Source organism: Pseudopipra pipra, chromosome Z, assembly GCF_036250125.1.
Source record: "Pseudopipra pipra isolate bDixPip1 chromosome Z, bDixPip1.hap1, whole genome shotgun sequence".
Lineage (NCBI taxonomy): Eukaryota > Metazoa > Chordata > Aves > Passeriformes > Pipridae > Pseudopipra > Pseudopipra pipra.
The window spans coordinates 30023370-30042458 of record NC_087581.1 but is presented as its reverse complement, the minus strand read 5'-3'; the positions used below and the strand labels follow the sequence as shown (position 1 = coordinate 30042458).

Here is a 19089-nt window from a genome sequence, read left to right as displayed (position 1 = left end):
GGCAGTTATTTTGCACACATATAGCAATGCCTGTCAAAAGAGAGGTAACAGCAAGAACTGTCTGAGCTATTCACTTCGTTTTTTCCCATATCACAGCATGAGATGCAAAATAAAACATTACAGATTCAACAGAAGATTAAGACATCAGATGTTTTTATCTACATTAACTACTAGATAGGAATACTCCAGCCATTTGCCCACAGTGTCCCATGCTCCTGAATCCTAACTTCTAAAATTAATCCTTTCTCTTATTGTATGACTCAAGTCCTATGCTCTACCTGGCAGGAAACACCTCCAAGGAATATTTTGAGTTCTGGAAGGCTGTTCCAATAAACTACCTATATATTTATAACACAGTTTCAGAAAAGCAAACAGGGAAACTGACGCAAGTTTGCTGTGATAATGAACAAGGCTGTAAAGCATCTGTGAACTGGAAGATCTTTTCATATGGAGAAAAAAACAAAAAAGGAAGCAAAGCTTGATAGCTTTAATGTTGCATTCTGGAGAAAAGATTCTTGCCTCAGCTATAAAAATATGCCCTTTAACATAAATTCTTTGCTACCTTCTCTCTTTAAAAATTAAGTTGATCACACTGATAAGATAAACACAATTAAGTCTGACTTAAAAAAAGCCTTATCTCTCTACAATTCCTTTTCCTGGATTTAACAAAAGCTACCATCTACAAACTCTAACAGCACCAATGAATTGTCTTTAGACCAAGAAATACACCTACCTTGGTAGATTTTTTCCAGTTTTGCTCAATGTTTAAGATTTTGCTCTCTCAACCTCAATTTGTTACCAGAATATGATGACCAAAACCAAATAACTTTGACAACCTCACAATCAGTTAAATTATATTAAAAAAAACAATAAATTACACAGAAAAAGAGAGCCAGGTTAAAGATTTTTTGTTACAAAATGCTCAGTATAATTGCTTATAAAAGTAATTTGCAGAAGGTTTCCTTAGGTTTTATTACAGTGATTTGTTCATTAGAACCTTTTAATATTTATTATTCTAATTTTATATTAATTTCTTTAATTCTGTATGTCAACAACACTCCTAAATTTTTTTCCAGTATTGTTTGGAGTTCCTTTCTTACTTTTGAATATCACAAAAGAAATCAGCTACTAAAATAAATAAATTCTGAAACCTTGTTCATTCAATTCCACCGACAATATAGAAAGTATTGGAATTCTTCCACATTTCTGAAAGGCAAATACAAATGTCTTCAAATGACTCTGCAACTTTCTATTAAGTCAGTCCTCAAAAGTCATTCTGCACTTTCTTTACCTCAGCCCCCTCCCTTGTCCCTGCTTTGCACCAGTATAAAAGTTCTTGCTTCTTGAACCAAGTCAACAGTCTAAACCAGGTTATGACCTGTCCTAATACCAGTTTGTTTGAAAACACCAAGTAGCAACCAGAAATAGACTATTTCTCAGCTAGGCTTCTTCTCCAGCCCTATGACAAATTGGTACTGTGAGCTGTCTCCCCCCACAGTAAAACAAAAAAACTGGACCATTGCAAAGTGGTGGAAATGAAAGGGGAGGAGTGTTGGGTCACATTGACTCCAATTCAAATCAGCATAATCAGTGATAGAACTGCAACCTTGGACTAGATATCTCACTTGCAAACAACCAAAGCTATGCAGCGTGCACACCAGCCCTTGCTTTCAGTTAACTCAGCCCTGACATAATTTAACAATTGTCTACAAAATTACTACATCATTAACTCCCATGTAAATAAATCAACAGAACAAAAAAAACCAATAAAGACAGGCAACACACACAATAAATCAGGTTCTTAAAAATTTGATGACCCTATAATACAAATTTAATAATACATAAATAATAAAATATATTATACTATACATATAGTATAATATATTATAATATATAATAGAAACTTGATTACTGTACAGGACCCTTCCAAGCAATTATTCTTGTGGTAGTACATTATGTTATGAAGTCAACTCTTTAACAATCATCACTTCTACAAAACCAAATATTTCCACAACGTAAAACAAGAATGTACCACTCTCAATTTTCCCCACCTGCTATTTGAATTACACCTTCAAAGGACCCTGCTGAACAAGATGAGAATTTTTATTCTGAGCCTTTACTGCTAAGCATCCTTTTCAGTTTAAGGATACTTTCACAATATGCCCTAAGAGGTGGAGGACACCATCTAGGGAACTGGAAAGCAATCTGACATATACATAGAAACCAAGACCTTTGTAACAAAACACAATGCCATATCCTACTTCCTTAGAAAATTCCTGAACCACATGCCGATGGGCAATTATAATCCCTTAAATTCAGTACATTTTAATTTTAGAAGATATGAACAACAGATATACACCATGTTCAATATGGATCAGGCAAAGGACACTGAATTACTGTTTCAAAATTAAATTCCATGAACCACAGAGACAGTTAAAACAAAAGCAGTGGAAGGGAATATTATCTCTGTCAGCAACAATAACTAGAATTTAAGAACAACTGGACAAAAGATATTAAATTAGGAAATCACTTAATTTTTTCCCTGCAGCTTCCCCTATGAAGAGAAATAATATTATGAAAAAATAATTTCTAAATTCAAAGGGCTTATTATTCAAGTAAAAGCAAATAGATGTATTTAACAGTAGATCCAGACAATAAACAAACCCACAAAACCGTAACTTTAAAAAAATGAGCTATGATCATAGTGTACAGTATCCACCTTGATGTCATTAATACCGGGAATCCTATGAAGGATATGGAAAAGGCCCCAGGTTGTATTTCTGTGCAAAAACTGCTTATACTGTTAATGTAAATTACTGCCTCTTGTAAAGTGGTTTTACACTAGGTATATAAATAATAGAATTGTCTACATTTAAAAGCTGCACTGTTAGAATGTCTAACTGAAGTTATAGGCAAAATCTCTTAGCTCAAGTCAGAAACATGTTCTTTAATCTGCTAGACAGACTTTGTATTCAAGTATTAACATGAACCTCTAGCTGCCATCTTGCCACCAGTACAGACCTGCTAGCAGAGATTGTTTTTTTGCAGGATGGCAGTACTGTTGGTTATACTGTCACCAAGTCTAATATTTTAAAAGACAATCCCTGTCTCAGTTTATCACAGTAATATGCAGCAAGAGAAAAGGAATGAAGACAGTTTCAGAAATCAATCCGTCTATGAGAGAAACTCACAGCGAAACATTTCGCCTCAACACAGCACTTAGAGGAAAAAAAAGTGCACCACTTGCACCCTGATATATAAACCCATTGTCCCTCATATGCAGCAAAAGGTTGTAAACGTTGATGTCAGAAAATATCTCAAAGACTGGTGGTATACCCACATCAGATTCAAAGAAAATCACAGGCTCTCATAAGAATTAAGTAAGAAAAGGTGGAACTAATTTCTCTACTTTTGTATAATTTACAAGGCTAGAAATATGCCGGCACATGTGCTTTCAGAATTTTAATTTTTCAAGCACAGCTATGATAATGAGTGACAAAAACTGAAGTATGAGGGGAGGTTTTAAGTACATAGACACATTTTTGAAGAACTCATTAAAAAAAAAACACTGCATAGCAGATGTACAGTGAATAAACAGTTTTCCACTTACAAAATTCTGTAAACTACATTTCACACATAGAAGGAACAGACCCTCTAAACTTAAATCCAAAGTCAGGTAACACAAATTATCCTTGATCTCCAAGCAAGTACTCGCAGTTAGGCCCAATTTCCCCTCAAGTAAGTTTTGGTCCCTCACCTGAAGTGTTCACAGGAGGACTTCAGCCATGCTGCAGCCCCAGAGCTTGTACCTGCATTAAGACACTCATGGTTCCAGGGAACATTCCCAGATACTGGCATCTGAGCAGCATTACTCCCAGCTGCAGCCTTGGCATGGCTGTGGACAACCTTCTCCCAGTTTGTCCCAGTTCAGGAAGGCAAAAGCACCACAAAATGGTGGTAACGTGTGAAGTACCCATTAGATTAATTATGTCAATACCTCTTTCTCCTTACATTACCAAGCAACCTTGAATGAATAATGATTCGTATCTTGGCTGACAACAATAACTTTCTGAAGTTACACAGGATGATACGAAGGCGTCAATTAAATTATGCTTTCTCTTAAGGAAGATACAAATAGATGTGTGTGTACATATATATATAAATTCATAGAACAGTCTACAGCTGTTCTACGAATATTCCTTCTGCTTCTATTTACAAATACATACCTACAAAAATATGCACACATTCAAATACAGATGGATCATGCAATGTCATATTTCAACATCCTCAAGGAACAATAATTCTAACAAAAAGACACTCTCAAAATCATGCAAACTCTGTGAGCACACTCTCAGAAAAATCTGCACTAAATTAGTAACAATTTCATAACTGAACTCCTGCTTTGCCAATAATAACCAGCTGTTGGAAAATAATGTTTTCCAGAGCAAAAAGAAAAAAGCTAATTTAAAGATAAATTACACCTTAAAGAACTATTTTAACAGTCTGCAAAGAACTTCCTCCTCAATGAGAGAAGATGCATCACCAGGAAGCAACAACTCTATCGGTAAGTGGCAAAAACCAATAGAGTCAGCAATAAAAATTAACTTAGACAAAAATTATGTATTACTTCACACAGCAGTTTACGGGAGCGTGTTAAACACTACAAACCACTCTCTGCACTTTTTTCAATTCTGTAGAAAGGTTATGAGGCCTGAAAAACAATCTGTATGTTCTGACTAATAAGAGAGAAGCTGTAACATGCTTTCTCCAAAAAACAAAGGTACAAGGTTCTTACTTGTTCACCCTTTTCTGTTTCAGCTCATGTGTTCTGCACTCAAGACTTCCATCTTATACACCCTTAGGCTCTTTAGTGAGTGTCCCATGTGTAAAGCATTCTCAAGGAATCGTAATAGAAACCAAGTTTTATACAGACACAAACTAGTAATGCTAAACACTGAAAAACATTAAAAATTGATCAGGTATTTTGACTAGAACTCAAGAAAATTTTAATCAAGCCCCTATTCACACTGTACATTTTTACTTACAGTGCAAAACCTACTTACTTTCTCTGCATTTTTGCATGACTGACCCTAGAAAACTCTCTACTTAATCAAAGATAATAATTACTGATACCAAAAAGTTTGATTTTGTTTGAAGAACACTAATACTGGTAATTCACTCTGAAGGAGGAAAGCACTATATATACCTGCTAATTATTCCTGGCATGCAAATTACATCCATACTGACACCAGTTATTTTTAGCCTACAAGGAACAGTAGGAGTGAGTACTTAGTACATTCTCCTAGTTTCATCATAAGCATTTTCCAACAATTTCTCCCACACTTAATCATAAAAATCAAAACTCTGTAGGGCTTTCAGATTAGTCTTATGGAAGCATCAACATTCCCAATACACTATACCCAGCAGCCTAACAGAATTTTAGGAGCCAGAAATAAGAATTTGTAGACTCCCAAATTATCTACTGAATCAATCCTTTTGATTTTCTAACTTTTTGAAATATATCTTTGCTTTAAATGAAGTCAGCAGACAGAGAGGGTAAGAAGGAAGAGCAAACTGCAGTTTTTTGAATTTCTTTGTGTCTGTAGCTTTAATGGGATATATTTACAGAACGGCCAAGACTAGAGTGAATCTTTAGAGATCATCTAGTCAAATCACCCTGCTCAAAGCAGGGTCACCTGAAGGAGGTTGCTCAGGTGGAGTTCTGTCCAGCGGGTTCTGAGTATCAACAATGATGGAAAATCTATACCTTTCTCTGATCAATCTGTCATCTCTCAGGTTGGCCAATCATAATTGCACCTTTGTTAATCAATGCCAGCTACTCCCTACAACCTTCTTGTACTTCCCACATTTCAAAATGGTTTCCAGAATAATTTGTCCCCATATATAGCTTTACGGTTATTTGCCCTAAAAGTTCTGAATCCTCCTTCTTTCCCTTCATGAAGGTAAGGAGTGATGTTTGTTTTCTAGCAGCAAACAGGAGCTGTCATGACCTTTAAAATGCAGTTGAAGTCTTTGTGATGACATCAACCAGCTCCCTCAGCACTCCAGGATGCACCCCATCAGGTTCCATGAACTTCTATACATTAGTTTTATCTAAACATTTCATACTCTAACTTACCTCCACCCAGAGCAAGTCTTCCTCGCTCTAGACTTTCCCTCAGGTCTCATGGCCCACGGTTCCTGAAGGTAAGTCTTACAAGTAAAGGCAAAAAAGATAGAGAGTGCCTCTGCCTGTTCTGCATCATTTATCACTTGATTCCCTACCCCACTCAGTAGAGGACCCACATCTTTCATTTTCCTTTTGCTACTGATACACCTGTAGAGGCCCTTTTTTTTTTTTCCCTTCACATCCCTCCCCAGATTCAACTCCAGGTGGGCTTTGGCTTTCCCAACCCATGCATCACACAACTCTGCTCCCACCTCTTGTACATTTCCATTCTATGTTTGGATTTTGTCGGGAGCTTCCTGTGCATCCATGAAGGACTTTTATTCACCTTTTCTTGATTTCCTCTTCATCAGAATGAATAACTCTTGAGTTGAGAGGAGTAACTTAAAACAAATGTAACCAGCTCCCCTGGATCCCTCTTCTCTCTAACATACTCCACTTTTCCTGGGCTACTCCATAATGTAACTAAGCGTATTAAGCTGTTGAAATGTTTCTGCCAAAGGCAGCTGTTGGATCTTCTGGGAAACCTCTTTATTAGCACTATATTAGGTAAGTAACATCAGTTTCATTGACTGAAAATTGAAAGGCAATTTCAACATAATGATCCTTTGCCATGTTAGTTGCATCAAAATGAACTATCAATATAATCTGAAAGCAATTTTATTACTTTAGCATTTTCATAACTTATTAGTAAACAAGTACTTATCATAATCTAAACCTGAAAGACACAGGCAAATGGAACAAATACAAGAGTTAAAACAACATGATGGAAGGCTTTTCAACTTAATTTAAATAGGTGTTATTCCTCTGCTCTATCTGCTAAACATACTTGTTCAGTGACACTTGACTTACCACTACACTAAAGATACTTTTTAAAGGTATGTGCTTCATCATCTGACATCTTACAATGTCTAGTGAGAAAGACAAACTCATATATAGGTATATACCATATATAGGTAAAAAATCACAAACTACACATGTTGGAGCTATGCTGGCATGAGCATCAGAGGAAGAAGTCTCAGCTGCTAAAATGTGGAAAAATTGACCCTCCAGAAAAGTCCAATTTTTTCAGTAGATTAGAAAATTAAATTAAGTATTTCTAAAAAATTAATCCCTCTAGAGAAATAAATAGTTTCATAAAAATTGACTTGTTATCTGGTGTGCTCACTGCACTTATTTAATTTGCTTATTTAATGTCCTTATTTAATTTGCTGCTGCAAAGTCTAAAGGAAATTAAGAATAAAATCTTATTAATCAGTATAATTTATACACCAAGTGACAAAGTGACACAAATATTTATTTTTATAGGTGAATCCCTAACATAAGAGTGTTCCAGCCAACAATAAGACGTTCCCAATCGAGATGGAGTTGGTTTTTTTAGTACAAAATGGAGTAAACATCATCAGGAGCAAGAGCAGTATTAACTTCAATTTAGCAAAACCGAAAAATTAAATGCAAATCAATAAGAATTTAAACCCAGTAGTGTCTTTTTCCAACAGAAATTCTGCACTTCTTCAGGGTACGTTGAGAAGAACTCTATCGCCACTTACTGGGCAGATAAGGAAGTTCGTAGTTTGAAAACAGCACAAAAGGGTGATTGCAAAGCTACTGGCATGAATAGGCAACTCAGTTATACGGAGGATACTAGTCTGACAGAAGTTTTTCTTCTTGCTGTTAGCTCTCACATGCCATATGCTTGAGGACATTATATTCCACTGTTTAAACTCTCCTAAACCCTTTATTTTTTTCACCGTTGTGTGGCCATAGTCGAAGACTTCCCTACCTACCAGTCAAAATATACTGTAATGACAATTGCTGTGTTCAAAATACAGAGGCTGAGCACATGAACTTATGTTAGATTTAAAACAGTGTAGGGCTATTAACACAAAAAAACTAACCTGGATTGTGATTTTGGGGGTTTGGTTTGATTTTGCTTTTGCTTTTTTGGTTGGAGTTTGTTGCCATTTTTTTTTTAATTCCAGTGTGTATGGGCACATCCATACTGATGTCTCAAGCTAGATAATCCACCAGGATTATAAGCAAAAACATTTTCTCTTCTGTAATATTCTACATTCTTTCCATCAACAGACAGTATTCTGTTCACAGAAATCACAGAATATCCTGAGTTGGAAAGGATCCACAGGGATCATCAAAGTCCAACTCCTGGCTCTGCTCAGGACAGCCCCAAGAATCTCCCTATGGGCCTGTTCCCAAAAGACTGTGTTATGTTTGTACATATTTGTTTAATTACTCCTCAAACCTCAAAAAAAACAAATATGACACTTCTTCCACATGTCTGCCTTTTCTTGCTGTTCTGACAAAATCACTCATTCACAAGCCATCTTCAAAACTGCCTACTTCTAGGTCAGGATCTCCTAACCATGTTTTTCACAATAACAGATCCACTGTGACAATCAACATAGTGTAACACCTTTTTCTGCTTGTCTCCTAATCTTTCCTCCCATCCCACAAAAAGACTAAAATATGCATCAGAAACTGTTGTCTTCATCACCATTTTTCTTCTGTCTCAGCTTCACAGGTTCATGCACACACATTACAGCAAGTACAAATAACTCCTCCAGTAGGTTCCATCAAAGCTGAAAACCCACAGAGTGCCATCACCTCCCAAACAATTCATCCACACCATTCCCAGGTTTGCTGATGGGCAAATAAAGCGGCTGTACAAATTCTGACACCCAGGAAGCCTATTCATTATTCCCTCCCCCAAAGAACTACTGAGATCGATTTATGTTTATGCAAACATAAAACGATCAGATTTCACTTATCCACAGAAACAGACTTACTATACACACAGAGACTAACAAATCCATGGTAAGGATTTTAACACCATCACTGCCTTCCATTACCAGAAAATAAGCTAAAAAGATTGACACCACATAAAGGTGGTAATCACTATTTTACCTAAGTAATAGTAGGCCCGCTTATAAAATTCACCTTTCATCATATTAATTTTTGCCATGCACATTACCTCTGAGTCTCTCCTCTATAAGAAATGAATTTATTACTTCCCATTCTTTTATTTATTTAGCCTCTTGCTTCTTCACAAGTCTGTTTTCTTTTCGAATCCCCTTATCTCCACTCCACAAGTGACACCAACTAAGAACCAACCTTTGTTAGTCTCTAGTGCTCACTCTTTGTCTTTCTTCTGAGTTTCTTCAGTGGAAGAGATACCATCCTTTTACCTACATGCTACACAATTCGACTCAAATCTTTCCTTAATTGTTACTACGCCATATTTCAGGAAAGAATCTACCTTAAGTATTTAATTATGTCTGCTTATGTTGTACAGATGGATATTCAAGAAATAGACCACATAAATCTGAACACAATTACAGCAACCACTTTCAACCTGACAGGATAAACACTCCTTTCAGACTGCTTCCTCAAGTTCCCTGTAATGGTACATCAACTGTTTCACCTGTTTAAGTAATAAAAGTCTCACACTGTAAGTTTATCCTTCAACCAATGTGATTTTTTTTTTAAGAGAAAAATCAGTCTGAAAGTTATGTACCCCAGCAGCACCACATCACCATCATTGCCTGAACTGTACAGGGCATGCTAGAGTAACTGATGGAAATTACAATTCTAAGTAAGAACTTCTGTTAAGCCTCAGGTATGAATGTTAAGTTTTTTCTCATAACTGTTAGAAACCATTTAGAGTTTCTCAGTGGTTCTTAAAAGCATTTCTGATGAGATATAGTTCTCGCTAAGTTTACAAGAAATCCTTATGGATGGGTTAAGCTTTTGTACTGTTTTTTGACAGGTAATGGAGAACTCAATTTCTAAGACCAACTGAAGATATTAAAAGCACCAAAACCTACCTGCTGCTCAGTATTTCCCTGCCCTAAACCACACCTACAACAGATTATTTGCTGCTGTTCAAGAGATTTACTGCACTTTACATAATACACAAAAAAACCCCAAAAAAGCACACCAGAATCCACAGAGAAAAGATATACAACATCCAAAACAAAATACATGCAGAGCAACAACCTGAACCTGACTTTCCAAAAGCATTAGCAGATTAACAGTGCGTTGGCTGCTTTGCAGTATTTGCCTGGGCACTGTACACATTTAAAATAGGCTTACCCTCAATAAGAGAAAACACAGATTTTCAAGAGTAGCTAAAGCATTACTTACGGTACGGCTTATCTCACTGCATCTTATTTACCCTTTCAACTTTCAGATCCAACCAGTTTTTTATCTCTTGCCTTCTTTTTTGTTGTTGTTATGAGAACACATGCTCCTTCACAGCTGACACCACCACCAAAGGCAACAACTTATTTAGTACCACACAGCAAAGGCAGAATGAAATTATCACTTTTTAGAATATGAAAAACGTAAACGCAAATACTAACAAATTACCTATTGTTTAGAGAAGGGATTAAAATAGCACATAGTACTCATTCAGTAAAAGCGTAAGACAACATCACTACCTCCTATTTTCAGCCAAGTCTGCACCTTCATCCTTGAGCTCCTTACTTTTCTTCACACAGTCTTCTAAGAGAATTTCCTTTCTTCTCTTGGTTGCATGCACCCAGTTAGTATCATCATCGCCAGCCAGATCCTTTTCATCCGCAGCTTCTGCTTCAAATTGCTGAGAAGTGGCTCTTGAAACCTTCTCACCAATCTTTCTCTTCCACCCAAAAGAAGCCATCTGGAGAACTGGAGAAAAAAATACATTTTCGGTAGTTAGGTAACGCAACATTTAAGCACACAGAATACAAAACACACCTCACTCCTCTCGACCCCAGAGCAGTAACGTGGAGCAGACTGGCAGTCCCCCACGCCTGTTCTGCCCATGGTCCCACCACAAGCGTTAATGAGGGATGCCCAGTTTGGAGCCCCACTGCCGTTACCTGCGGCTCCCACTGGGCAATTCCCCCGAGCTGGAAGTGCCGCGCCACCCGTGACCCAGCGGCAGGAAGCGGAAAGGCGGGGCGGCAGCGGCAGGAAGAAAAGAGAAGGGAGAAAGAAAGGGAAGGAAGGTCTCCGGCAGCCAGGGACAGCCGGGAGCTGTAGTTCGCCGAAGGACAGCCGCGGCTGGGGGTGTCAGTGCGTGTGAAATCCCGCTGCCCTGAGGCTACCGGGGGTAAAGAAACTAGTGCGGCGGGCCGGCTATTCCCCGCTCCCGCCGGGATGCGTGTGCGGACCGGGACAGCGCCGGTTAGCAGAGCGACAACAGCGGAGGGGCGACAACACTCGTCCCTGTAGGAACCAGCCGTTCCTGATGCCCGAGTGCCGCAGGGGGACAGGTGTGGGGCGCGGGAATGGCCGGGCCACCTCGGCAGCACCGACTGCGCCTGGGACAACAGTCACGCCCCGCGGGAAGGCGGCTCCCGCCGGGATATACCACAAGGAAAAGTGACCAAGGCTGATCAGGAAGGGGTTTAACTCTAAACGGAAGACCAAAAAAAAAAAAAACAAAAAAACAAAAAACAAAACAAAACAAAAAAAAAAAAAAAAAAAAAAAAAAAAGACACGCTGCAGGGTTTAAAACTGTTCCCAAGTTACGGGGACAAATACCAAGGCAAAAGCCCCATCCGCGATGAGTGGAAAGGGCAGACAAGGCGAGTGACCACGGGGGGGGGAAAAAGGCAGCTTTTACACTGAGTATTCAGTGTCCCTCCCATCGCAAATTCCTTTTTCGCACCGAAAGGGTTTACAGGATCTAGGAAAAAACAGCAAGACCCTGTGAGCTCAGCTGGGGAACCAGCCTGCTGGGAATTCTGCAGTCCTTTGTCGTGTTGCTGCTCCTTCTAAAATTGTAATAGCTGCTGTTTTTAAAACAAGTGTAACAGTTCTTGTCCACTTATAACATACACAACACTGAAAGACAGCATGCACACCGTTTCAAACAAGATGGTTCAGTATTTTATGTTTACTTGGTTTTAAGTTTTGAAAGTTTAAAAAGTTACACAGTTATAAACAAGCATTTTTGCCATTCAGCTTTGTCAAAAGAAATTAACAGAAGAAGTAGGCACATATTTGTTAAAGAATAGGACTTCATATCTTACAATGGTAATCAACTGGTAAAATAAAATTTAGTTCAAAGTTTGTATTAAACACTAATATCAAGACAAACATGAAAGTTTTTTTTAATATTGCACAACCAAGATGAATTTTTATCCATTACCTAGTGAGTTATATTGCACATGGACAGTCAGGTTCATCCATGTTATTGAAAAAGTTACAATACAAAGGCAAGATAATTCATTGTACTCCAAAAGGAGTATGCTTGGGAATACAGATAACACACTTGACCAATTTGTGTATTTGCATAAGCTGCCTCCTTACAACTCTGGCAACTCTCTAGTGAAGTTCCATTTCACAGCCTATTGGCAGCTTCTACTGCAATGCTAAAGGTCTGCAAGATCAATAGGAACATGTGAAGAAAGCAATTTCAACAGCAAGATCTACAAAGCATAGGAAAGTCACACAATAGGCAACTGAGTTCAACTAGGTTGTTAGTGCCCCTTTCTACCCCTCCCATTCCCTATAAAAATCTCGGTTCAATCAAAAAACCTTTGACCATCAAAACTGATCCACCATACCAATAAAAATTTACTTTATTTAAAATACACATATTGTACACTTCTGCCAGAAACTTGCTTTAACCTCCAGATTACCGAAACTAAGGAAAAAACGTGGTTGTCTTAATGCACAAGAGGGCCAAAAAGGTATATAAAAATTAAAAGCTATCTGCACCTTGACACCTGGCATTTGTTGTCAGCATTACAAGGAGCAGATACTATTTATAAATAGTTTAGCATATGTAAGTGATCCCAAACCAATTCCAGAAGAGGAATTACTGCAATTTAAAAACCTGTGCGTTTGTAGTGTTTATGCAAGTGCAATATTTAGTAATTTTGAAATAAAAGGATTACAAAAACGAACACTGATTTATTCAGTACACCCAAACTGGTCCCTCATATTGACATCTGAACCTGGGGAGTTTAAACGCAAAACTTTATGTTCCACTTTGAGGTACAGTGATACAGCCAATGTCCCTACAGAGACCATGTGTGACACTTGAGAATAAAGAAATGAAGTTGTAACTAGTACCCACCTACTAGACAGACCTCACAATCACCCAGTTCAGAACAGAGTTACAGCAGCTGGGTTTAAAGCAGCTTTATGTTTCTTCAGATTCTGTGCATAATCAAAACATTAATTTCTGGACTGATGCCAGGTGGCCAGGATTAAACTGTTCTTATATCTGTAGCTATCAGTCTCTCATGAATAAAACCTCAGTCATTGGCAAGAACTGCCATCCATTTGAAGAGTCCAGGTTTCACTGCTCATAGTAATGCCTGGATTTCCAGCCTATCCCTTGAAACTTAGTAGGTCATGAAGATTATTTTGAAGGGAACATTAATTCTTGAATGCAAACCTAAATATTTTATGACTGTTTATGTCTAATAAGGGCTAGATGAAAATGGAACTGTGGCTAATTATATCCAATTTGCAAGAGGCTAAAGGTACAAGTACTATCTGCCATTTTAACATATCAAGTTCAATTTTCTTCCTAAAATGTTGCAAAAACCATAAATGCAGAAAGATTTTTGTTATGGGTAATTGTGATTTACTATTGAAAACTTTCTCAATATTAGCACTCAAGTTGTTATGATCAGTTTTCAACGTTCTATTGAGAAGTTAGACTTTAATTCAGTTACATTAAATAGCAATGTTTGCTATTAAGGCAGCTTGGGAAAAAATAAAAACCTTTATATGTAGTTTTAACTGCAAAGTGAACACTACACAGTACATCCTAAGTTAACATGTGATAACTAGCTGTATCAAAGTATAAACTTGTATGTTAAAAAACTGTCAATTTTAGATTCTGGAATAGCATGAAACAGCCCTTAAGCTGTGCCCTTAACTGTTTCTAAGGAAAAGGATTCTCAGCCTGCAGTAGGAGCTGCTGTGCTACTACCACACTAAGGTATATGCACAGACCAGGGGCTTGCTCACAGTTCTCCACACTGCAACATTTTCATTTAGCCCACGGGATGCCAAGTCTTCTCAGCATTAAGTCTCTTACCGCTGTTGTGGACTCAATTGTTCTACTCACTGCCAACAGAACTTCACCCTCAGTGCATTAAAGAGCACCTGCACACATTTCCAACTGGCTGGATTTGCATGCATGTAATAAAATGTATTGTTAGAAATAGTACATTGTAACATATCAAACTAGTCTTTATTATTTACTGTCAAATAAGGGGGAAGGAACATAGCAGTTTTAACACATTACTGTTAATGATAGTTTTGACCAACTGAGTCACAACTGTAGAGGGTGACCAACAAGTCATATTTGGGTCACTGAACTAGTAAGAGTACATTTACCTACAGTGCGTCAGACATATGTATTACCAGTGAAAAAACCAAGGAGGTCCATCTAATTTAAGTGTTATATGCAAGCTAATGTGCACTCAATGTAAAATATTATAAACACTACCCAAAGGGCATGTTATTTCCTGTACCTGTGTTATGCCATTGGGCAGCAGGCAATCAGAATTCACTCTAGCTTCAAAATAATATATGCTAACTGCCCATACTAATTTTAATCCCCGTGCAAATTGCATTGTGGCTAGCTTTTTCAGCGCCTTAGTTAATTTAACTTGATTATAACTGGAAGCATCTGACTATGATTTAGGCATGCTTATTGCTATAAAAGAAATAAGCCCATCTTCAAAATTATTGTGCAAGTATTTTAATCAGATTTGCACACATCTCAAAAAATTCTATTGTATGACTCCCTGGTCTTGGAGTTACGTCAGCTGTGGAGGAGTCAAGTGAAGAGTTCACTGATGAGGTAAGGGACGTATCTGCAGATTTTCCTTGCACATCAGCATCCGAATCTTTTTGACAAGATCTGTAGTTGCTCACAGAACCTGATCTCTGTGGAGTTGCAGTCCCAGACTTCGCTTCAGTAATTTCATCTGGGGGCAAGAGAAGAGAGGAGGAAAATTGGGAAATCAGCATCAAATAAGTTACAGGAAAAGCAAATACCTTCACCTCACACCTCCAAATCTTGTCTTTTAAAATCTTGATTAATACATAAATAGCTTTTGCAACTGTATATTTGATACAAAATAAAAGCTTAAATACATAGTAACACAAAAGCCGTCGTCCTTATGCTAATTATTTCTGTACTCTAAACTGTGGTCCACAACCATTTACATCTAGTTTAGATCAGCACCAGCCATATTTTTCATGAACTTATTTCAGCAGCTAATAGTTCAGTTTAGGTTACTTAAAACAAAAACAAGATAGCATAAGATTAAGTTCAGTAATAGTTCAAATGTTTTGTAGATGTTTTTTGCTTGTATCTACTTTATTCTATTTTTATTTTTTATATTTGGGTATTTATACATTGTTATTATTTGCATTTTTATTATGATTTTATTATGATTAGTATATTAAATTAATCACTAGCATCTGCATTAATTTATCCTTCAATTCTGGAAGTTTTTCACCTAGAATGCTGTACTGCACCAGCTTACATTTACCTTCAGCATAAGGAGGAAATAGTTTCCTCTTAGTGGTAGTGTTATGATGAAGCATCTCTAATTCTTACTTTAAATACTGAACATTAACTTGACTCTAACCTGGCACCTGCGAAGTTATTTCAGGACAAATAAGTGACAAGGCAATCTCTCCTGTTTACACAAAGCTATTTTTAAGTACAAATTGTTAAGTGGAACAGAGAACAGTTAAGCATGGTGGATAGAAAGGAACATCAAATCAGCTTCACTGCTGGAAAAAATATGACAAATCCACGACCTTGGGTTGTATTTCCTTATGAGTTGAAACCAGGACTGTAGCAGGCTGCTCTCCCCCAGCTGCATGGCTCTAAGCAGTCATCCCCTCTCCAACAGGGATGGCATTTGTCCTCATCATCATCATGGCTGGGTTTTGCGAACGAAGATTTGGGAAGGGCTCTACCCACATTTGTTGCAAGCGTGTTGGTGGCTAAAAAGGCCAATACGAGACAGGCACGTCCGGTTGCAAAAGGCACAGCAGAAAGACTCCTTAGGTGGTATATTCTGCAAGACACGATTCTTTCTGCGTTGCCTTTTCTCCTCAAGGGTGATCCTGCGTGCTTTCTCAAAGGCATCAGCAGTATTATAGATGGTGTGTCTCCAGACCTCCCGATTGGAGGCCAGAGTAGACCAGTTATGATGGTCAATATGGCCAAGGCTGAGATGTTGTTTCAGGGAGTCCTTGTATCTCCTCTTTGGGGCTCCTCTCTTGCGGCAGCCGGTGGCAAGTTCACCATAGAGCAGGATCTTAGGGAGGCGGTGGTCCTTCATCATGGAGACGTGCCCTGCCCAATGGAGCTGTGTTCTCATCAACATGGCCTCTATACTTGTGACTGCTGCTTGTTCAAGAACAGATGTATTGGTCACATAATCTGACCAGTGGATGTTTAGGATTGAACGGAGACAGCGTTGATGGAAGCATTCTAGGAGACACAGGTGGTGGCGGTAGATGACCCATGATTCAGATCCGTATAAGAGAGTAGACAGCACCATGGCTCTGTAAACACTGATCTTTGTATTTTTCTTCAGGTGTTTTGTTTCACCAAACTCTTTTATGAAGCTTTCTGAAAGCACTATATGCCTTTGCTAACCTATTGTCTATCTCCCCGTCAATCTTACCATCTGAGGAGATGAGGCTACCAAGGTAATTAAACTGCTGGACTGATTTGAGTTCTGATTGGCCAATGGTGATGTGGGGATGATAGGGGACTTCCTGAGGTGCAGGTTGATGGAGAACTTGTCTTCGCCATTTGTCCTATATTGCAGTAAATTAGCACAGGATAGCCACTGGTCCCTTCGGTCAAGCACCACTGGATCTAAGCAAGTACCTGTACTGTTAGAAGGAACAAGGCAAGAACTGTATGGCTAAATCATATCAGATTAAACTGTCATGGGACACAGTCTTAGCCATCCTATGCTGTAATGAAGCCACACTTCAATAAATGCAATGTTTTCCTAGGCTAGTCATCTACACCACTGGCTGTAGGTAATTTTGCTTTATTCTACTATGCCCATAAACAAGCATTGTGGTCAGTGTTTATTAGCTCCTCCACTCATTTCCAGGAAGACATCCAACCAGGATTTGATGGTCTGCTACTGCCACTCTATAAAATATCTCTTTCTACAGATTAGACCAAATGTTTTCAAGACTTTATTTACTGCAAGCATACAATTCCTGTCTCAGATTTTAGCTACCATTAGCACTGGTGGGTTGACTCCGCCTGGCAGCTGATACCTCAGCACAATCGGGAAGAAAATTTGAAGGGCAAAGTGAGAAAACTCACGGGTAGAAATAAACACAGTTCAGTAAGGAGGAAAAAAAAAAAAAAAGGAACACTAGATCAGGAAGGAATAAAGAAACACTAATACAGATTAGATTGGTTTAAAATAATAAAGGGCAACACTTCTAAGTAAATAAATTATGTTTGCATTTAGAATGATTTCCCTTACAACTCAATTAATTTAAGTAATTCTTCACATACCATCAATACTGCGGAAGTCCAGTAAGTATGTTCTGCTGTCCACCTGATACAATTGTAGACTCATTTTGGAATATGCACTTGTTACTGGATTCTTCCTTCGAACACGCAGATAATATGGATTTACAACCTAGTACAAAGGAGATGAGTCAGTAACCAGAACTGCTTGCAAATCACTGCATGTTGTTTTTGTCATTTCAACTCACTAGTATTTATTAAGCTTACCTGTTGGATTTGTGGGTTGTGGGGGTTTTTTGTGTGGTTTTTGGTTTTGGGTTTTTTTTAGCCAACAGAAAAAAAACTATTCCTACAGCCCCAACAGAAAACTTAGACATGTTAGCACAACTTATTTTCCTGTCAGCATGAACAGCCTCCCCCAAAACCCTTCTTGCACAGCACAGGCATATGAGATCATATCCCAGTATGCAAAAATACAGTTTCAGACCTCTGGGCTATTTAACTGCACAGCTCAAACAAAAATGTATTGTTTGCTGTAAAGATCCTCTATTTTGTTACCTTCCATTCATAATCCAGTTGTTTAATTGCTCGACAAACTTCAGCCATGATATCATTTGGTCGACTCTGACTCCGGATCCCCAAGTGCCATTTAGCCCTTCTCACACCTTGGTGTTTTGACTTCTGTGGATTCAGCTCATCAAGAGTGTGGCGAGGACGTGGTGCTTCAGCTACTAAAAATGGCACTCTTTCAGGGTGAGGTCGAGACAGATGGTGATCATCCAGAAAAGAATCTGGTGGACTTGTAGCCAAGTAGAAGTCTTTGGCCTCATTCATTATTCTTCTGTTATCTATAATGAGGTGATAAGCAACAGCTAAAGGGTCCTGATGATTTCTGCTGTATAGACAACTTAGCACTTCCTCTTCAGTGCACTCAAACTTCTCACACACTTCTTTTAAGGCTTCATCATCAATCATGGTAGAGCTATATGACGGGTCTTCAGGAAACAAGTACTTTGGAAGGTCCTGCTTAAACCATTCATGTTCCCTACAATTAAAAATAAAAAATTCTGAGTGCATGTAAGTAACGTAAACATTTTTAACATGAAAGTCTTTTAAAAAATAAAATTCATTTTAGTCTGTACAAGAAGAATCACAGTTGCCAGTCCAAGTCTCCCTGGAACACAGGAAATACAACAGCACATAAAGTTAACCACCACCTGCACAAGATTTTAGTAGATATTTTGCAAGAGACTGAAAAAACCCCAATCTTTTTCACTGTAAGGTTTTCAACTACCTGAGCTCCAGAAACATCTTTCTATAACTCATCAACCAGCTTTTTATATAAAATTATATTCACCAGTCTTTGGACACGTGATTGCCATCCAGGTTGCTACAGATC

At 38.1% G+C, this 19089-nt stretch overlaps 2 protein-coding genes across 3 annotated transcripts in view; both read right to left on the bottom strand.

Annotated features, from left to right (window-relative positions):
• Nucleotides 1-11336, bottom strand: part of TTC33 (tetratricopeptide repeat domain 33) — a 38330-nt gene extending 26994 nt beyond the window's left edge. The window contains exons 1-2 of one of the 2 annotated variants that reach the window (XM_064641592.1): nt 11068-11336; nt 10645-10873 (exon numbers count right to left, since the gene is read on the bottom strand). In XM_064641592.1, coding sequence (XP_064497662.1) covers nt 10645-10865 — 221 coding nt within the window. In that variant the 5' untranslated portion in view covers nt 10866-10873; nt 11068-11336. Of the gene's footprint in view, nt 1-10644; nt 10874-10942; nt 11015-11067 lie in introns of those variants that run through there. The other variant, XM_064641593.1, reaches the window with a different exon arrangement.
• A 738-nt stretch (nt 11337-12074) lies between these two features.
• PRKAA1 (protein kinase AMP-activated catalytic subunit alpha 1) overlaps nt 12075-19089 on the bottom strand; it is a 19466-nt gene continuing 12451 nt past the window's right edge. Inside the window, 3 exon segments of the mRNA XM_064641590.1 lie at nt 12075-15150; nt 17736-17862; nt 18249-18735. Of these exon segments, the coding sequence (XP_064497660.1) occupies nt 14906-15150; nt 17736-17862; nt 18249-18735 (859 nt within the window). The 3' untranslated portion in view covers nt 12075-14905.